Consider the following 20,752-nt stretch of genomic DNA (forward strand, 5'->3'; position numbering starts at 1 on the left):
TACAGAGTTCTATCTAAGCCTGGCTGGTTAGAAGTAGGAGCTCTGAAATAGCTGCTGTAATAGAAACACCTACTTTAAACTCAGTTTTACTAATAAAATTTGCGTCCATCATAATCTAAACAAATCATAAAGTAGCTGTGTTCTCTACAGAACATGCAGCTTTGCTTGTTTATATATGTTCATGTGATTTACTTTAAAACTGAAATCTGGAATCGAAACGTGATTGACCTTGTAGCGGTATTTCATTGCCTTGGTTTTGCAGTTCTGCAGCTTAATACAGAAAGGAAGTTGTGAGATAACCTGACTCAGGAGATGTGTTTGTGTCCCAAGAGCAGTCAATCAGGAAAGCTCAGAGTTACTGAGTCTCAGGTTGAAAGTGATTATTGTATTTCCTTAAGGATACTCTCTGTGTTTTAACCGAACTATTTTGAACAGAAGTCTCTTCTGTCTAATTTGGAACAAGAGCTCCCATGCTCAGTCAGTGTAGTTCTGCCATGCACACAGGCAGAATGTGTCGTAAACTTGGGAACTGATTAATATGGTGCTGTAAATGGCACTGAGAGGCAGTGGCATCGTTAGCACTAAGGGAACTCTGGAATTTTCTTAGTCCTCATATGCTCTCTTGCACATCTGGGAATGAGAACTTTTCTCATTGAAATGCATTTTCAGTCAAATATAAATTATATGCTTGTGACACATTTATTGGAGACTGTTATGCTATCATAGCAAATTATATCCTGATGCCTGTGATTTAAAGTTAATGATTACCTAGAGCTTTTTAAAGGTTCTTGATAACAAGTTAATTCAATATAAAGCAATTTCAAGCAGGAAGGCTAAGAATCAGTCTGAGTATAGATGTGTTAAAGACAAGCTCTTAAAACAGAATGTACACTGTTGCTGAATGTAGCAGTATCGTTATCTTCAAGAAATTGTCACCTCACCTGGTTATTTTAGGTATCTCTCATATGAGTTAAAGCTACTGAATTAATCAGTGGCTTATTCTTCATTGACCCTGTAGGAAATGTATAATTCTAATATGGGCAGCAGTCTGGAAAAACTCCAGAGAACTTCTGAAAGTATTTCTAAAGGTGCTAATCTCTGCTGTGAATCACAGTGGTGATAACCATGTCCTGGAGATCTATAGATGAATTTGTGGAAAGTTTTATTAGGAATTCAAAGATAAAACTAAATCCAGTGTCGAGGCTGGTTTATATTCCAGTCTATACATTGGCTCGGCTCTTGGTTTACATGTGGTTTTAAATTGCTGACTTGCTTGTGAGAGGCTAAAGCATAAACTTTTATTAGAGGGGCTGTGTCTAACAGATGAAATATTTAATACACGTGGTTGGTTGTGTTTCTGTTAGGGAATTCACCATGGCAGAAATTGAGCACTTTGTGGATCCCAGTGAGAAAAATCACCCCAAGTTTCAGAATGTGGCAGATCTCAACATTCTCCTGTACTCTGCCAAGGCCCAGGTCAGTGGGCAGTCCGCCCATGTAATGCGGCTGGGAGATGCTGTCCAACAGGTAATGTTCCTCTAGCAGGCACATGGAGCTTGCTCTTTTGAATATTTCCTTCAAGGCTAAATTACAAACTGTTATTTTGATGCCAGCTGGGGTTTGCTCCCAGATTTAAGAGTCGGTTCTCTTCAGTGAATCAGTGTGGCTGAAATCCAAGCCTGGCCCTTGTTATCAGTAATGAAAGGCTGCAGGTTGTGTTGGGATAGTGGTTAGAGGCTAAGCTTCACACTTGGCTGGTGGGAGAGCAGCAGTAAGGAATACTAGGATCTGCCAAAAGCTCAGCAGTGACTAGGAATCTAATACTTGGCTGCTGACCCCCATCAGTACGTGGCTGGCACATTGGGGTTTCACTACCTGATTCTCCATCCATGCAAATTATGAATGAGTAGATTGACTAGCCTCCTTCAGCCCCCCCACCAAAACACTGCCCCCCCCCCCCCCCCCAACCTAAACGGAAAAACCCCAAAACCAAACCACCACCACCAAAAGAACGCCCCCCTGCCATTGTACTGCAACTGTGAACTGTAGGGTACAGCTGTTGCAGGGTCTGGAGCCGTAACTGCAGTTCCCGTGCAGTTGTCATACCTGTGCCTGTACTGTTGCAGAAAATACTGCGAGGTATTTTCAACTAGGTGATCTTCAGAGACAGTGATGAGTTCTAGAGTAATAATAACTTACTATTTTGTTCAGATGGAGATACTGCCGGTGGCACTGGGTGAATTTGAAAAGATTTAATAGTTTCAGGAGAAACAGTACTTTATCATGGGCAGCTGCAAGAATTTCTATCTCTTAACATGTCAGGTTGTCTGCAGAAGTACAGCAAATCATTACTTTGCTTCCTTAGGAATTAATGTCTGTGGTTTGTTTTTTTTTTCTTCCTGCTTTTTCCCTTTCCAGGGTGTGATCAATAACTCCGTTCTCGGTTACTTCATTGGCAGAATCTACCTCTTCCTTACAAAGGTCGGTGTATCCCCAGAGAAGCTGCGCTTCCGACAGCATATGGAGAATGAGATGGCTCATTATGCCTGTGACTGCTGGGATGCAGAGTCCAAAACATCGTATGTAAGTGACAAAGAGAAACAGCAAGTGGCACTCCCTGTCAGATCTGTTGGTAGTGCACGAAGGGGTTCTTTTTTATTTCTTGCTTTTTAAAACAAGGGCTATGAGTCTGATGTTTCTGTCCAGTCCCACGTTGGTATGAACATACTTACTGCAGTGAAAATATTCTGAATCCAGGATTAAGGGAACAGGTCAGCTCCCTGCAGTGAGCTTGCACAGAGTTTATGAATGTTGATGTTTCCTTGTAGGTCCATGCTTCAGGCTCTTCTTTGCTGGAGCCTGAAGTTGCCTGGGGACTTTTCTCTGGTTGAATTTCATATAGAATTAAAGGGAACCAAGTCCTGGTGCTTTCCAAAGGCTATAACCCCTGTAACAGCAGTGGGGAATGATTTGTTTTGCTGGAGGCATTATTCCAGGGCATATTCCATCCTGCTTGAATATTTGCTTTTCCTTTCCCACTTCCAAGCTGTGAGAAATGAGTTAATTCCTGCCAGTTCAGACACCTGGTGCTGTGAGAAAAATTTCCCAAGGATTTTTTGTCTTCCTGCTGAGCCATTAAGAGCTTTTCAGTTCAGGCCTTGTTGAGTGCTTTGTCTTTCTTTTGCATTGTTGGTTGGATTTTGAAAAATGTGTTGCTTTTTTCTTTCAGGTAAACCAGCAGTAATAGGGGCAAAGCTCTTAGACTCATTTTAGATTTTCTTGGAGAGCTTTCAGCCTCTTCAGTAAGTCTCAGCCAAGTATATCAGCTGGAATTATAGTTTCAAAAGAAATGTTGTAGAAGGCGTAGTAACTAGACTGTATTGATTATGAAGTCATTCCCCTCTTCAGGGGTGTAGAATCTACTTTTGGGGGTTGAATCTGAGTAAAAAAGAAAAAAAGTTATTTCATTATTTTTCCTTCATGTAGTGAAGCATATGTTCTTCTGCCTGGTTAGCCTTTCCAAGGATTCTAGGATATATGCAGATTTCTGAAAATACCTAGACAACTCTGTGTATTCTAGTTCCTATAAGGGATCAAAAGATGTGACGGGATTTTGCTGAGGTCTGTGAGCTAGCCTGTGACATTGCAGTGACCCTTATCTGATGGATGACCCCATCTGCAGACCTGACTGGGCTGAGAGCCAAACTGGTAGCATGCTCAGCCCAAAGGTGTCCACTCATGGAATGGTTCAAGGCTTCAGATGGTGCGGACAGCCTTACTTACGGGCAGGAAGAACCTCGTACAACCTAGGAGTGAGGAGGTTGTGTGTGGTTGGTGGTTTTTCTCTGTGTGGTTTTTTTTGGCTTTTTTGTTTGCTTGCTTGGGGTTTCTCTCTCTGTCTGATTTTAAGGAGCTGAGATAGACTTACCATGAGCGATGTTCCATTACAGCTAGTTAGAGGAATAGAAGCCAGTAAAGTTCTGCCAAACTTAAGCAAAAAAATTCCTTGCATCTTGGGTGTGTGATTTGTCTTCATATAGAACAGACCTGTAGAAATGATTGAACCAATGGCTTCCTTTGAATATAGACAGCTGATTTCCCTAAGTTCAGAGCCTCTCTTTGCAGCCAGCCCAAAACAGGCTGGACATGCGTGTGCCATACCACGTAAATAAGATTAATAAACTTTGCAAGCCTTGTCATGGATAGGGACAACACTCAGAGCAGTATGTCCCAACAGCCTAACCCAGAAGTGAGGACAGCAATCCCAGGGGCATGACAAAACCACCGTGTGAGCTAGGCTTACACTTTGGTTTGTCACTTAACTCTGACCAAAACTGTTTATACCAACTTGCAGCACTCTGTAGTAAGCAGTTAACTGCTCTGAATAGCTTAAAATCCATCCTATGAAATCATTACATAAACCTGTGTTTTGTGTTTTCTGAGAAGTAGCTGTAGTACCCTAATGGTTTAATTTGTGAAAAATTCCCCAAGATGTTCTGGAACACCATGATTCTTCAAGCACTGGGATTTCTTCTGTTCACATACCTTTCCTGACACCCTGCTATATCACTGCAAACCGGAAAACCACGCAGCATCTGGCTGCTTATATGTCCATGCTGATGTGACAGTGAACGGAAAGCAGCTGATGTGCCTTTTGTTACACAGGATTGTCTTTTAGAAAACCCAGATGGTGGTTGTATTTGCTGCAAGTGTAAGGAGGCTTCATCTATTCCGTGTGTATGAATGATGTTTTGAGATTCCTCCTTGCTGTACATAATGAAATGTTGAAAGAAGTGCTTTCCTTGCATGAGATCTGTCTTGGTAGCTCATAAGCCAGGCTTTCAACTGTTCTAATGGGGCTGGTTGCCTGCTGTCTGTTCCATACTTGCAGAGCAGTGAAGCCCTGAAGGCATGATGTCTCATGTGCCTGTAGCATGTGGGTGATAGGACTGTGTGCTCTGGCCCCAACCCTAAGCTATTGTCACAGGGCTGTGTTCTGCCAAGCCATGTGGAAAACCTGGCCCTGAACACAGGCACTGGTTAGATAACTGATCATTTCCTCTGAAAACAAATGGAATCATTCAAATGATGGAGCAACTAGTGAGTGAGGGCTGCTTATTGTAACAGAGCTAATTATGTAGAAAAAACAGTCATGGGAGCAGGGAGGGCTTAAGGGTGAGTAAACATATTTGATGCTTAAGTGGACAAAAAAAGTGAGTTGGTGAAAGCTTCTGCTTTTGTTTTTTCAGGGTTGGATTGAGATTGTTGGCTGTGCTGATCGTTCCTGCTATGACCTCTCCTGCCATGCCCGTGCCACCAAAGTTCCTCTTATAGCTGAGAAGCCTCTCAAAGAACCTATATCCTTTCAGAATAAACCAGATTCTCTTGAAGTGAAAAGTGATCTGACAGTGAGATGTCTTTGAGAGCTGTGCAGCTCTATTTTAAGTTACATCTGTAAAGTTAACAGGGAAACCTGGAGCTACAGACCAGCATGACTTTGGGAAGTAACCTGCAAAGAACTGAGCACGTAGGTGACTTTACCCTGGTTGGCAAAGGGGCTTTACTATTTTGCTTGGTTTTTTTCTAACTTAATGCTAGGCTCTGTTTTGGCTGTGAAGCATGGTTTAAATATGAATGTGGGGTTACTATCCCAGGTTACTCAATGACATTCCATGGTTCTGCTGCTAGCTGTACTTGTAAAAAATGTATTCTTGTATTCTTTCAAAATTTGTGATGTTCTGCCTTTCAGTATTTTTCTATTGTTCCTTTCTTCTCTTGGAGAGGAGTTTCTTAATCCAGTAGTGGAGGAGATTTCTTTGTGTTGAGTAGCAGTTAGCTTTGACATAGCAAAAGAACCAGGCCCTGCTTTCTGTTGTCTCAAACTCCTTAACTGCCTTGTACAGAACAGTTAACATTGTTCAGTTTGAGGCAAATAAGGGAGCCATTGGCAAAGCTTATAAGAAGGACGCAAAGGTGGTGATGGAATACCTTTCCATGTGTGATGAGTGTTACATCACTGAGATGGAGCAGCTACTCAACGAAAAAGGGTGAGCTGGCTGTGTGCGCATCGTAGCCTTCTCTGACACCTCTGATGAAGGTTCCCAAAGTGCTGCTGGATTAATTTGAGCCACCTGAAACCAGCTTCCTTGTGAGAGAGTAGATTGAGTAGATAATCTGAAATGTTTTAGGGCTCTCCCACCAAGTCATTGCGGTCATCCATCAACATATCCTTTGATGCATGCACATAAATGTGTAACCATGGTATTCAAGTGTTTATGTTTGTGGGAATGAGGTTCTGGCTTTGGTAGGATCATCCTGTAAGAGAGACACTTCAGTGAAATGGGCAGTGTTTACTGGCTTCCTGCTCTGCTTTGAGAGTTGGCCAGGACTGGCAAATGGTTTTGAACTTAATTTTAAAATTAATCAAATAATTCCGTAAGTGATGGAACAGAGTAGTTAATGAGAACCAAAACTTGTGTGAGTATCCTCCGATGCCTAGTGATGTACTTTAGGACCTGTTACAGCCTTGGATTTATTGGGGCAGCAATCTGTATGTTTTTCCTCGACCTGTTGGCTTGTGTTCCTAACATGCAGGAACTGAAAATGTAGGAGGTCTCTACAGCTATCAGATTTGGCTGAAGTAGGCCAAGCCAACAGCTGTATGCATTATAAGAAGGCTAATGGTGCAATAATAAAAAATAAACTTAATTTCCTGCTTGAAATGGTGCAAGTTGTAAAGTCAGTGAACACATTCCAGAACGGTAGCGTTTTTTTTTTTTTTCTCCCCTGAGCTATAATTTATTTCATTTATATTTCTATGAATGTGCAAGTGTAGAAAAAAACAGTAGGACTCAAAATGGGAAGAGACGCTATTGCAGAATATGGTGATGTGTACACATGTCAAAGCCAGAAGGGAGTGAAGTTAGTTCATCCATAATGCCACTGAAATGATTGAATAGATGAGTTATAAACATCCCAGGCTTGAATTACATAGTGGACTGAAAATCATGACTGTTGTTTCAGTTCGGCATCCAGTTTTAGCTGCATTCAGAGCAAAATCTTTATAAACTTCATCCCATTTGATACTGTGTCAAAATGCAGGTGATTAGCACAGACTTTTTTTAGAAGTTTTTTGTTACACTAATGTGAACGCTTCAGTGAGAAGGGTACCATTGCTGACTGCATGTGTTGACAGTATTGGTGTGCTAGACCTACCTTTTGTGTGACTGTGTTTGTATAAATCCATGGTGTGAAGCCCTCAGGTTTGCAGCAGCAATTTTCTGTTAGGATGCATAATAACAGATGTTTGCTTCCTGTAAGTGGGATGGGTCAATACAGCCTAAATTCTCGTTAGCAAGGAGCGTGTGCTGGTTGCAAGCTAGCAAGGAGCAAGAGAAAGTATTTAGAAGGCCATAATATCAAAAGCTTTAGAAATAACTAACAAAATAACTGTGCTGTGTCCTTGCCTTTGGCATTTGTGAAAATGAAGGTACCTTCTGACACAGCTCTGTGTCCATGAGAAGTCCATGTACTTGACGAGATGTACGGTCTGCAGCAAGTGCCTGTTTTGTGTGCCTCCCTTTTTTTTTTCTCTTGATGTATATGCTTCATCCTGAGATTCTTCCATTTCCTAATTGAGTTTGCTTCAGGCTGTTAACCACAACTAAGTTCACTGTGATTATGAAAAGGGTTGTTTTTAATGTACATGTAGTAATTTTATTATTAATGTAAATTCCTTTTAATGGGAATGCCACATGTTTCTTTGATCTCTGGGGTTTGCACTGGCTTCTATCATTCTACTCTTAAAGTCAAGTATAACTTGTTTATTTATTGCTGGAGCTTTTAAGTGACTTCTTTTTCCTTTGCAGGGAATTTACTGTTGAAACTGAAGGGAAAACTTTTAAATTAACAAAGGACATGGTTACTGTGAAGAGATTTCAGAAAACATTACATGGTAAATTTGTATCTTGTTTGATCTTCAAAATTAAGAGGCAGATGAGGATACACTTTGAATATTAACTTTTATTTATTGCATTGTCCTGTTAGTATTGTGCCACAGCACAGGAAAAATACCAAATTTAATTTCCTTGAAATTCAACAATTTAAGAGAAAGTGTTCACACAGCAGTGGGATTTCAGTGACCATTGATGCAGGCCTGTCTGCCTGCTTCTCGCCTGGTCTATTCAGTGACCCGTTTAACAGACTTTGGCTGGCATATTATGTTCATGCTGCTTCAGTTGCATATTCAAGGATTTGTAAGGTTCTATGTGGTGCTAAGAACCATCTGCTTCAGTGATAGAGGAGGTGGGAAAGGTGCACCAGCTTTGGGAGCTTTCATCTGTAAGTCCGTTGCAGTGCAGCAGGTGGGTTGCAGCAGTGTGTTCAGAAGGCTATGGGCAGATTTCTGTGCTCAGAGCTGCTGTTGTCACTCCGCTGCCTGGAGCCAAGTTTTCCAGCATCTGCCAGCTTGCCAGCCTGCTGTCTTGACCAGACTCGGTAAGCTGACAAGTCCAGTCAGTTCCTCTGGTAGTTGATAATCACATCAGCTTTGATCAGGGACTGCATCTCCACAGAGCTTTTGTCCTGATGTGCAAGATGGGGCTAGAAGATAACTTTCCAAAATGCATGGAATTAATTCCTCAAAGTCTTGTCCTTCCAGCCAGCTCTGTAAGTGCCTCACCCAGTTTCGTTTGGGAAGTCTTTGACAGAGCTGGAGACTGGGGCAGATTTTTCCCCAATTCATACTGTAACTAGTGGATCATCCTGTCCTAGGTTGAGGATGTGATAAATGCTCCTGGGAAGGGGTAGAGCAACTTGTAGCGGGTGCAGAATATACTGGTTCTTGCAGCTGCTGAGCCTTTGAGATGTCCAGGTGTCTTTTCAGCCAGCACATGCTGCTGCTGTGCCAGGCTTTACTTTGGTACAACTTCAAAGAACGAATCAGGGTTGTTAACTGTTACAGACTGTACTATTGCTGGGGGCCAGCAAGCAGAACCCCAGTTGCTGATTTTCCTTTAAACTTCTATGTTTGGCAGTTTGGCTACTGTCTGCAAGCAGATGGCAAAGTTCATGGTTTCCCTCTGTATTGTCTTGAAAACTGGTTTGTCAATGCACAAGTAAAACAAGACCATCCTCTTACAGTGCTCAACTTTGGGGCCACCAATATAAGGAGGACATGGACATGTTGGAGCGAGTCCAGAGGAGGCCACGAAGATGCTCAGAGGGCTGGAGCCCCTCTGCTGTGCAGACAGGCTGGGAGAGCTGGGGCTGTTCAGCCCGGAGAAGGGAAGGCTCTGGGGAGACCTTAGTGCAGCCTCCCAGTACCTAAAGGGGCCGACAGGAAAGCTGGAGAGGGGCTTTTTACAAGGGCATGTAGCAACAGGACAAGGGGGAATGGCTTTAAACTGAAAGGGGAGATTTAGATGAGATATTAGCAAGAAATCCTTCCCTGTGAGGGCAGCGAGGCACCAGCACAGGCTGCCCGGAGCAGCTGTGGGTGCCCCAGCCCTGGCAATGCCCAAGGCCAGGCTGGATGGGGCTGGGGGAAGGGGACCCTGCCTGTGGCAGGGGGCTTGAAACTAGATGATTTTTAAGGTCCCTTCCAACCCAAACCATTTTATGATACTGTGATTATTCTTTTGGAAGGTAAAGTCCCACCTTGGGTTAGGTGCTTAATTGAGGAGGATTGGCTCTCTAGGCACATAGAGCAGGAGGCAAGTCAGGATGCTACCCTTGATTTTCAAAAGCAGCTGATGCCTGTTTGGTGGTGTTTCTTCTCCAGTAGATAATCTGAGCTTTTTCTAAAAAGCTGTACTGTCTGAGCAGGGCAGCTGTCCACTGAGCTCCTTTCATACACAGAGGGGGGAAGGAGGAAAAAGCCTCTTTGACAGACACGTGGCAAGGATTGAAGAGAATGACGAGTATATAATAACATAGCACATCATGTCCTCTGAGAATTTTTGTGAACACTAGCGAGTTGATCCTTATTCTTTCCTACTGTCATAATATGTTGCAGTGGGATGGAGAATAGGGAGCGGCATTGAAGCAGCTGAATGACTCAAGAATACATGGGGAGTCTTTGCTGAATTTGAGTTGGATCTGAAGCTCTCTGCTCAGGCTGCTAGATACTGAAGCTGGGTCTGTAGATTAAACCAGTGTGAGACAGGGACTGATCATTACCCTGCCATCATTCGGGCTGTTTTAATTGCTAGCATATTTCCTGGCATGGTTTTGGTCTGTGCCAAATAGCACTCTCCCAGACAATGCCTGGACATAGCTTGTGGCTTGATGTGGAACTGGTACTGTTCCTGGTGAACAGTTCAGGTGAGGCTTTGCTTTTGTTAAATGGAAGAGGGTTTATCTGCATGGATGCAAGCTGTGCAGTGCTATTGGCTCTCAGGGCCAGAGCAGGGGCCCCGACTTGTTTTTTATAACTTAAATACATCCTATACCTGGACTAAGTCCAAATCTCTACTTCAGGTATTTGTATTTAGAGCAGAAGTGTTTAACCTTGTATTTCCATGTGCTCAGCTACAAGTAATCAGAACTTCTGAGCAGAAATGTAGCTTCAGTAAACACATCTTTTGTTGTGTATAGGTTCTTTTTTAATGGTGATGTGGGTTCTTTTGTGTTCCAGTGGAAGAAATCATTCCAAATGTAATTGAACCCTCATTTGGTATTGGGAGGATCATGTACACAGTGTTTGAACACACATTCCACATCCGGGAAGGAGACGAGCAGAGAACGGTGAGCTTTCCTGCGGCTGGGCCTCAGCTTAAACCAGCTGCAAGCATTTGCCTTTCCCTGACATCCAGGGGAAGGGCTAAAATAAGACGACTACACAATACAGAGTAGAGATGGGAAAACCCCGGTGGACTGTTGAATTGCTGGTTTTGCCAGCGTACGTGTCATTTATCCATGCAGACAGAGCATTCTGGGCTCTGTGTGTGTGTGAGGCGCTCACTGTATTCCTGGCAAGGGGGTGAGAAATTCCTCCTTCTGGATTCACGCTTGGCAGTGTCCCATTGCTCAGAGAATGGCATCTCTTCAGTGATGATTTCTTTTCTCTCTGCTGCTTTTCCTGGAATCATACGTCTGTGCAGCAAGACGGACAATAGACTGTTTCCTCAGTCTCTCAGGAAATTCAACCTTCTCTGATTTTGGGCACCCCTAAAATCTTGGCTTGAAACTTTACTGTTTCTGAGGGAAGTGCACATAACATGCAGAGCACCAGCCTGTTCCAGCCAGTGCCCAAACCGTGATGCTCTGCACAATTGCTGGTAGCCCATGGGAAGCTGGCTGTAAACTTGATGCTGGTTCCTGTTCGTTGTGTCTGACTGCTAGACTGCGGTTGTAGAAAAGTAAAACAGCAGCACTCCTTAGCGTCTCTGGTTGCCACAGGACATGGTACGGTTATGGAGAGGGGGTGGGGGGACAGGGTTCAGGAACCCAGAAGTCTAAAACATTGGACTTACCTTCCTCATACCCACTCACTTTCTCTGTGGCCTAGGCTGCTCTGTATTGTGGTACATCTCACCTACATTACTTCTGTACCCCTGCAGGCTTTGCTGATTGCCAGGAAAGAAGGTGTTGGGTTTTTCTCCCCCCCGCTTTTGGCACATTTTGCTGAGGGTCTGTGGAGGGTTCTGAAAACCTTTGAGCTGCATATGCTCCGTGCGTGTGCAGTCTCTGTGGGAAGCAAATGGAGTTTGGTTTAGACTGTGCATAAGACTAAATCTCCTGGAAAGTCCCCTCTAACCTTCGTTTTTCTGTCATTCCAATGAGGTTCACTTTCTAAAGGGAGGGCTCTGGTAGATCTCTTTTGGTGGGAAGTAATGTTTAGCTGTGGGGAGGGAAGGGGGAGCGGACAACAGCTGGAGAAAATTTTGCTTCAGTGGTGTGAGATGTTACTGCTGGGGCCCTGAATGCTAATGTCTTACAGAAGGCCAGTGACTCCACTGCCTCCAGCCTCAGTCAGAACTTATTCTCACCTCCTAAAAATCTGGCATAACCATTAAGCTTGTGTTTATTTGTGTTTTTTTCTTTTTTCCTTAGTTCTTCAGCTTCCCAGCTGTGGTAGCACCATTCAAGTGCTCTGTTCTTCCTCTAAGCCAGAATCAGGAATTCATGCCTTTTGTCAAGGAATTATGTAAGTGTATTGAACACTGTGGGTCCAATGGGGATGTCCACTGGGAAGAGAGGTTTCTTCCTCCGTGCTATAGGGAGAAAATAGCATTGGGATTGTGTGGTGCTTGCGTGTGCAAAGGGAGAGCCATTGAACTAAAACAGCTGAGTTGGCTGGTATCAGTCTGTGTTGGGTATCCATCAAAGTCTTTGGTCTAACCTCAAAAAACCACCTCCCTGCCCTTCCTTGTGTTGGTTTCCTGTGTAAAAAAACATTTTTTTTTTCTTTTTTATGTGTCAAAAAAAGGTCTTTCCCACTGTTTAGAGAAGCTGTCAGGAGCAGTGGGGTTTTGGTTTTGGGTTTTATTTGTATGGGTTTTTTTTGTTTCATTTTTTGATTTTATTTTTTTTTTTCTGAATGATGTTCTTTCTTCGCTCTTGTTGGCCAGCTAATTTATTGAATCAGTCCCAGAGCTGCTGAGCTTCCAGGCATTCTGTCAAAATGTGCACTGGTGCCATCTAAAAGTGAATACGTGAAGGATAGGAATGTAGGCTGCATGTCAGACAGTGCCTTTTGCTGTCAGCATCAGTTCTGCTCAGGACCTTGGTCCCCGTGCTGGACATGCCCCTGCACACATGTAAGGCTGGTGTGGTTTTGAGTTAAAGCAGAGTTGTGGGACTGTCATAACAGGTTGAAGAAGTTGGTGACTTTGATTTGTGGGTGAGAGCTGAGTGATGCGATGTGGAGGCTTGTGAGAGTAGCAGTGTACCTGTGGTTTGGGTTTGAGCTTGTAGTCTTGGCAGGGACTGGAACATTGGAACTTCTGTCAAAATAAAAATGACAGCCTGTGATGCTGCTTGAAACCAGGATGCAGGACACATGGTACCTGAGGATATGGGAGGCCTTTGCTAGTAGGATCACGGTGCCTGCTGAGTATGTAACTAGTCCTGGTGATCCCCCCTTCTCTGCTTCTTGCAGCTGAAGCACTCACCAGGAATGGCATCTCTCACAAGGTGGACGATTCCTCTGGATCCATCGGCCGGCGCTATGCCAGGACTGATGAGATTGGCGTGGCCTTTGGGATCACGATCGACTTTGACACTGTTAACCGGACACCTCACACCGCCACCCTAAGAGACCGTGACTCGATGCGCCAGATCCGAGCCGAGGTAAAGGGCAGGCAGACGCATTTGGCTGCTGACTTAGGGGCTGGGGGAGAGTGTTAGCTGCTGACTCTGGTCTGTGCGGGAGCTGCCTCCGGCTCTTGTAGGCAATTCAGCTATTCTGAGAAATCCCTAGGGAAGAGATACTGGTTAAACAGATGATGCTGGCCCTGCTGCTAAAATGAGAGGTTTTGGTTTTTTTTCTTAGATGCAGAGGGTGTTGATCTTACTTGAAAGCCATGCCTTGCACTGATTGCACTGTTCTTTAGAGTGCCTCTTTCCAAGTGAAGGCTGCTGAGTAAATGCATTTGCTGGGTTGTCTGGCTTTCAAAAGCAGGGCTTCTCTGAATCCAGAGGCACCAAAAGGCAGAAGATCTTTGCCTGATACAGACTGGCTGATGGAGCACAGCTCAGGCATAACGCCTTAAAGCTTGCTTCCTGCCGCTGTTGCTTACACAGCACTGGAGAAGCTGGTGAAGTGTTGCCCAAAAGCCACGCCTGCCCTAAGCATGCTCTGCTAGTATGGCCACGATAGAGTCTGGAATAGCAAACCTCCCTATGGTGGTCTCATTGCCTGCGAGCAAAACCTGCTCAGAGCTGTGGACGTGCAGTCTCGGTGCCTCTGTCATGCTCTTCCCTCCCTGGCCCCCACCAGGAACTCAGTTTGGCTCCTGCAGGAGGGCGGCTTAGGGCTCACCTGCAAGGCTGAGCTGTTACAGCTCTGCGCTGCACAAAAGCACCTGTACTGCTTGGGGCTGCCAAGCTGGCTGTGGGTTTGGTGCAGTGTAACAAGTAGTGCCAGTTCCTCAGGGTGCACCCATCTGTCTCTGTATCACCTGGATGACCTCTCGCTGCTGAGCAGCAGAGATGAGACTGTTATCCTTAAATTTCTGCAGGTTTGCTAGTTTCTCTGGCTGATCCTTTGTACCATAACAGTGTGCTATGGGAAGCAAAGAAAAGGCAACCGGCGGCTTCTTTTGGGCTGGTCTTACAGTAAATAGGGCCTGGATAAAGCCTGGCTTACAGCATCTTTTGGATGTGTGTGTTGTTTTGTTTCCCTTCTAAAACTGTAGCGTAACACTACCAGGGATGAACCTTGCTGTGGTCCACCACAGTGACAATTGCATTCCCCTCATGGGTCACCCTGAACAACTGAGCAGTCTTTGCTGAGATGCCACAGACTGTGTTTTAAGATATCCTCCTAGTTAATGTTTTTTCTCCCAAAAAATGATTTTGCAGGAAGGCATCTTGCATCTGTTCTGTTGCTGATCTAAAAATTACCCCTTTTGACCAAGTATCCAACAGAGCAGCTTGGTTCTGATGACTTTGTCTCTCATATGTCTTTGTGACTTTGCCTGCAGATCTCTGAACTTCCTGCTATCCTTCGTGACCTGGCAAATGGTTATCTAACCTGGGCCGATGTTGAGGCTAAGTATCCACAATTTGAGGGACAAGAGACTGGCAAAAAGGACACAATAGAGGAATAAAGAAAAGGACCTGAAGTAAAATCTGTCAAATGTCCACTTTTTACTGTTCATGTTAATATGAAATAAACTTATCATGTATTATTCAAAGCTGCATTGTTTGTGCACACAGGGACTATTTGTTTTTGGTTTTTTTCCTCAATTGCTGCCTGAATTTAACTTCAAAAATGAAATAATTGCAGTCCAAGTTAAAGGTGTTACGAATAAAAACGCTATTATGTATGCCTGCTGCTCTGTGTTCATGCAGCCTTGTACTTTCTTCAGAAATGTGTGTCTCTCTTTTTTTCCACTCCTGCTTACAGGTTTATTTCAGCCCCTAAAGAGGGCAGGGACCATACACCCTTTCATCTGAATTCAGGTCACCTTGGACTCTTGTACAAAGACAGTACGAGTGGCTTGGCCTCGTGTTTATGGAGGGATGATCAAGGTGTCGGTCTTCCTTTCACCATTGCAGTGCTGTGAGCAGCTGCCTTAAGAGATGGGTGCAGTGATTTTGTTTGGCTGCAGGTGTTTAATACCAGTTTCTGCGGAACTGGGACCATTTGAATGCAGGGGAACAGAGTGGGGGCATGGAAAATCCTGTTCCAGTTCCTGCTCTTGTGGGGCATGGCTGGTTTGTGTGGCTGAGGGAGCGAGCAGCTAGGAGCGTGGAGAGTAGGAGCACTGGCAGGGATGCTCTTTCATTAAATGTCTTCTGGCAGCAAGGACAGCAACCACAGGCTGCCCTAAACAGGTGGGAAAAGAGCCAGGCACCCTCTGACTTCCCCAGGTGCTGGAGAAATCCAAGCCCATGCGCTGTCAGTGCCTTGCTGCAGCTGGAGGTGGGAATGGCACCTTGGCATTCTGGGAGCACTAATCCCAGTCTGACCCGGACCAGTTTGGAGGGGCCTCACCTCTCCTTGTGTTTCAGGCTGTTGTCCCACTGGGAAGCAGAGGGGCAATTGTCTTGTCTCCTCCCATGGCATTTCTCAGCTGTCCTCCAGCCCTTGGAGGGGGCTCTGGTACCACCGTCACAGGGATTTCTATCCCTGGGCTAGAAACCTCTCCTTCAGAGGGTAGGGAAGCGTTCTCCAAGCTTTTATTTGGGGTTGAAAACACTCATTTAAAGACAGGTTAGAAAACGCGATCCCTGGCACTACTAGGTGTAGCTGGCTGGAGATCTGTGAGGAGAGGCGGTGTGTTGGGCTGGGAGGGCAGGCGCTGGGCAGCTTCCAGGAGCCCTGGCAGCAGTTAGGGCTTTGGGCTGTGGGCTCTCCCTGCCGCGTGCCTGTGGCTGGTTTCCCGGTGTGACTCTTCCAGGGCTGTGTTATTGTTCCTGCCATTGTCACATGGCTGCAGGGGAAGCCAGGCTGGAAATTGTTGCAGTGGCTGGGTCTTTTGCAGGTTTGCAAGAGCTCTCTTTATAGGTGACCGCAGACAATGCTGTGCAGTGAAATCAAATGATAACCCGAGAGCTTTAGCCAAAGTTATAGTTAATACTAAATTCCTCTGAATCACAGAGCCTTAGATACGAAATACATCGGAAGTTCTAGGGAGGCTCTGATCTGATGCCCTAAAAAATTCCTCGAATTCCCAGTGGGGAGAAGCAAAGCTGGTGTTTCAATGGGAAGACCCTGAGCGGTGCAGCTGGAGGTTGCGATTTACCTGCCTGCCCTTACCCGTCTGTCCCTGATAACTAAATCTGAGGGTGGACACAACCTTTCTTCAGCCCAGGTGGAAATGAGGCATCTGCTGCCGCTGGCTCTGTCCACCGCAGGTGCATAAACCTGCTCCATGGAGGCTTTAGCTGTGTTAGAGCCTGGCATAAGCAGGTCTGATGCTCAGCAAGAAAAGGCTTTAAAAAACAGGGATGCAGAAGAGGATGCTTGAAAATGTCAATAGATTTGTGTGACTGCAAGCTCCTTTCTCTGTGCTAGCAGCTGATAGTTTCTCCAGACTGACAAACTAATTAGTGAATACTTTGAGTAATTTCCTTTAGTTTTAGCTTAACTTCTGCAGAAGCAGATGGACCCAGGGGCATTGGAGATGCAGGCGCGGAGGGTGAGGGTTTCACCATGCCCATAAATCATTGTGCTGCTGATTTCATTTTGTTTTGCTGGGCTTGGCTGCATGAATTTGTCCTGGTGGTGACAGCAGACATGTAGTCACCACTTTTGATCATCTTTTTCCTCTTCAGACTGCATCCTTGAGTGAAACTGCGGTTTTATGGATCTGTCTTGCACTTGAAAGAGGAACAAGACCTGGAGTAAGGCAAATGCACTGGGGTGTTTCTTTAGCCTGGGGCTGCTCCAAGTACCTGCAACGGGTGAGCTGTGTGCCTGTGGGACCCTGCTAGGAGGCTTTCCTAGCCTCAGTTTCCCCTGTGCTGGGGTGAGGGAGGGTCATCACCTTCGGCAAATGCTCCAAGATGCACAGAGCTAATATAATAAATTAAGCCTGGTTATTAATTTGAAACACGGACTAAAGTCGAGATGCCTGCATGCCGGGTGCTCCGCAAGCCCAGCCAGTGACCCACAGGCAGGGAGAGGAGTACAGATGGGTAGGCGGGGCTTTCCAAAGCCATTGGTGCTTTGGGGTCCCCACTTCCAAGGATCTGAGTGGACCTTGCAATGACTTGGGTTTTGAGCTGGCTCGAAGGACCTTCCTGCAGCCTAGCAGGTGTCGGACCCGTCGGACCCGGTCACTCCAGCTGCTCCCGCTGCCCATTGTTGCCCTCTGAGTAGTGGCTGGAAAGTCAGGTCATCTCTTCATCCATCTCCTCAGCCCCTGCTGCTGGGTGTGCTTGAAAAAGGTAATTAAGCACCGCCAGGCTGCCAACAAATGCAGCAGCACTATATCCTTAATTTAAGAACAGGTACAAGTTTGCAGCTATGAGTGGACAAGCCACCAGGGAACTAATTAGACAGCAAATTGTGTCTTGGCATCACTGCTTGGCCTTCAAGGAGGAGTGTTAGCCCAGGATGCAGGTAAGCCCCGCGCGTGGTTTGTAGTTAAAAACCTTGTTATTTTAGAATACAAACAAGCCCCGGAACCAGCTGCCCTGCGTTAAAGCCCTTCAAGCGGAGACCGACCAACGCTAGCCACAAGCGAGGTGCTCCTGCCATTGCAGAGGGCAAGGGATGGGGATGATTTTGGAGGAGGTGGAATCTGGAGCCCTGCCAGCTGGGTGCTGATGGTGGCTGCCCAGCCCTGCCTGGGCAAGCTGAGCTGCTCATCCTCTTCTTAGCTCCCAGCCTGTGTCACTGGGAAACATGGCTGGCTGAACACGTGTGTTCTTGTCCTGACTAATACGCACATGGTCTGCAAAAAGGTGCGTGCTCACCTGTGTATTTAGCAAACAAATAAAAAGGTGGGGACATGTCTGAGGACATAATTAACAATTTTAGGGCAGTCCTCAGCAGGACAGTGCAGGTGTTACCTGCTGCTCCAGCAGCGTAAAGCAGCAATTTGCCAGGCTTTAGTGGTGTGCTGATCGCTGGCTCCTGGGTGCTGCACCCATCAGCTGGTGGGTACTGAAAAACTGGGTGCTGTGACTTTGACCGGCACTCGATCGGGTAGCGATCTTCAAAATCCTTCAAAGGGAGCTGCAAAAAGTAGCTCAGAAGAGGCTGTCTCATGCCACTCTGCTTAAATTGGCCGCCGGGAGGGCTCTGCCCTTTGCTGCTGGTGCTCAGGCACCGAGGAGCTGAGCAGGATGCGCCCTTCAGCGACCGGCTCCTGCTTCCCAGAAGAGGGTGCTGTCAGGCAGAGAATAGCAAGGAAGGAATCTAGACGTTGACACCGTAGGTTTTATTTTTAACTCTTCCTCGTGTGTCGGTTGTGCTGCAGCCCTGGACCTCCAGGTCTGTGTTGCTCTGATGCTCTTTGTTACTTCAATGGCTGAAAATGTTGTTGCAGCCTGGATTTTAATGCAAGCGAGACAACAATCAGTAGAAAGTCTTATAAGCGTAGCTCATAGTAGTTCCTCTTCAGGGGAGCACATAGCTTAAGTGCAGTTTGGATCCCCCTGCCAAGAGCTTATGGAGCTGGGGCGGGAGGGGGTGGCGGGGGGATCCATCTGATTAAATGCAATTATTTACTGCGTGGGTGGCTGTAGCCTCTGGGGCAGCCTCAGCTGTCAGCAGAATCTGGGGCCTGATTTTTTTCAGTCTTAAGTGGGCATTGGGAAGAAGCATCGTTAAACTGTTGGTTTTGCTCCAGGGATGGAGGGGGACACGGGGGAGGGGAGCACAGCCAGTGGTATGGCCCTCACCTAGCCCACGTGTTGCAAAAATCCCCCTGCTAAAAAAAAAATAATGCTAAAGGTGACAGGCTTGTCCTAACAAAGATGGCTCCAACAGACGTACTTTGGAAATTCAGCTTAAACCTTGATTCCTATCTTTGCCGTGACCTGCAATTCACCTCCTGTGCTGGATAGGCAGAGTTTAGTATTTATAAGTGGGAGCTGCTGAACCTCAATCTAACTCTGCATCACTCTGCCACACTCATTTCCATGTTCCTATCTGAGTTCGTATCACGTAACGCTCCGCTTTCTGCTGTAATATGCAGCTATCTCCCCTGCAAGAGGATGGGAGAACATTGCTCCTTCATTTCATAAAGCTACGAAAAATGAAAAGGACTGTCAAAGCCCATCGGTCTTTCCTAAGTAATACCTCAGCTCACATCGTCGGGGCTCTAGCTGTGGATTCAGACAGTATTTAGGGTCACCCACACTTTTAGGAAGTATAAGAAGAAAGGTTCATTTCTCTTCTAATACAAGAAGTGGTGAATAAGCAATAAAATTAGCAAATTAGCAAAAATTTGAAATAGGTCCTTGGAGGAAAGGTCACCGTGTATTTGTGCTGTTCTTCCTCTCCTTGGTTTACATCGCCTGGTGGCTGCTGGCTGGTCTGTGAAGGCTCAGAGGTGTGGGCAGAACCAGAGTTGGAATCAGTTGTTTTCCCAAGGGGCAGCACACAAATCAGCCCCCACAGGCTAAATCCATCTCTGCCAGCCCTTAGCTGGTACGGTGCTAAGGGCCAATTGATCTGTAATCGGGTTAATCAGGCACTGCTTGAGAGCAGGACACGGCCTCTTCCTTTAAAAATTGATGTGAAATGCAGCTGCTTTGCAGCAAGAAAAGTGAGAGACCGCACCTATTCCCAAAAAGCCAAAGGAAAGAAAGCTTGTCAGCGACTGTCCTTTCCAGTTTTCACATTGCGGCCAGAGCAAAGCTCTGCTCTTTCTTCAAAGGCTTCACGTTAGTGGAAGGGGCATGTATATGAGATGTGTTGTTACAGCAACTGAACAGGAGCCCGAGAATCAGAATTCCTAATCCTCTCCCAGGTAAATGATTCCATGTTTCTGAGCTTTGGTTTCCACCAGTGTTAGGTGGTGGAAATCTCACCTTTATAATGGCCTTTAGGGCTGGTTATGCTGGTGGGTATTTGACACCCTCCCACTAACCCCAGCACGTCCTGGCTGAGATCCCATGCCAGTCTGTGCCCATCCAGCAGGCAGTTCCCAATTGCATTGTTCTCAGAAGACATAAAAGATGAGCAGAGGTCTCATTCCTCCCTTTGCTAACTGTTCCCTCTCTGATTAGGGGCCCTTCAGTAATTTTCCAAATCCCACAACGCCATTTGCAAAAATATAATGATGAAAAGAAAAGCCCACGATTGAATTTTCTGCCTCTTGGGGGAAATCAGATATGAAATAATAAATATATATTATATCCTCCAGGCAAAACCCTGCTGGTCACTAATACCTACAGATTAATTGTACTAATCTGGTGTGATCAAGGGGAGGTGGTTGGCTACTTGGCACTATTTTGGTCCCTTGCTTATGAAACTCCATCTCTGTGTTTGAAAGAAAAGTCTTTACATAACCGTAATCACTCAGATAAGAAAAGGACTAAACTGTCCCGAAACATTTTATCTTCTGCACAGATGCTGCCTATGAATTTTGACTTGATTAAATAACATGGCAACATAATATTTTGT

The 20,752-nt window shown here is 45.6% G+C and overlaps 1 protein-coding gene across 1 annotated transcript in view; it reads left to right on the plus strand.

The window, feature by feature from the left end:
• GARS1 (glycyl-tRNA synthetase 1) overlaps positions 1–14,993 on the plus strand; it is a 29,015-nt gene extending 14,022 nt beyond the window's left edge. The window contains exons 9-17 of the mRNA XM_040591359.1: positions 1,365–1,527; positions 2,419–2,583; positions 5,250–5,357; positions 5,902–6,047; positions 7,869–7,954; positions 10,637–10,746; positions 12,055–12,148; positions 13,103–13,293; positions 14,649–14,993. Coding sequence (XP_040447293.1) covers positions 1,365–1,527; positions 2,419–2,583; positions 5,250–5,357; positions 5,902–6,047; positions 7,869–7,954; positions 10,637–10,746; positions 12,055–12,148; positions 13,103–13,293; positions 14,649–14,774 — 1,189 coding nt within the window. The 3' untranslated portion in view covers positions 14,775–14,993. The remainder of the gene's footprint in view (positions 1–1,364; positions 1,528–2,418; positions 2,584–5,249; positions 5,358–5,901; positions 6,048–7,868; positions 7,955–10,636; positions 10,747–12,054; positions 12,149–13,102; positions 13,294–14,648) is intronic.
• The last annotated feature ends 5,759 nt before the right edge of the window (positions 14,994–20,752 follow it).

Source organism: Falco naumanni, chromosome 4 (assembly GCF_017639655.2).
Source record: "Falco naumanni isolate bFalNau1 chromosome 4, bFalNau1.pat, whole genome shotgun sequence".
Classification (NCBI taxonomy): domain Eukaryota; kingdom Metazoa; phylum Chordata; class Aves; order Falconiformes; family Falconidae; genus Falco; species Falco naumanni.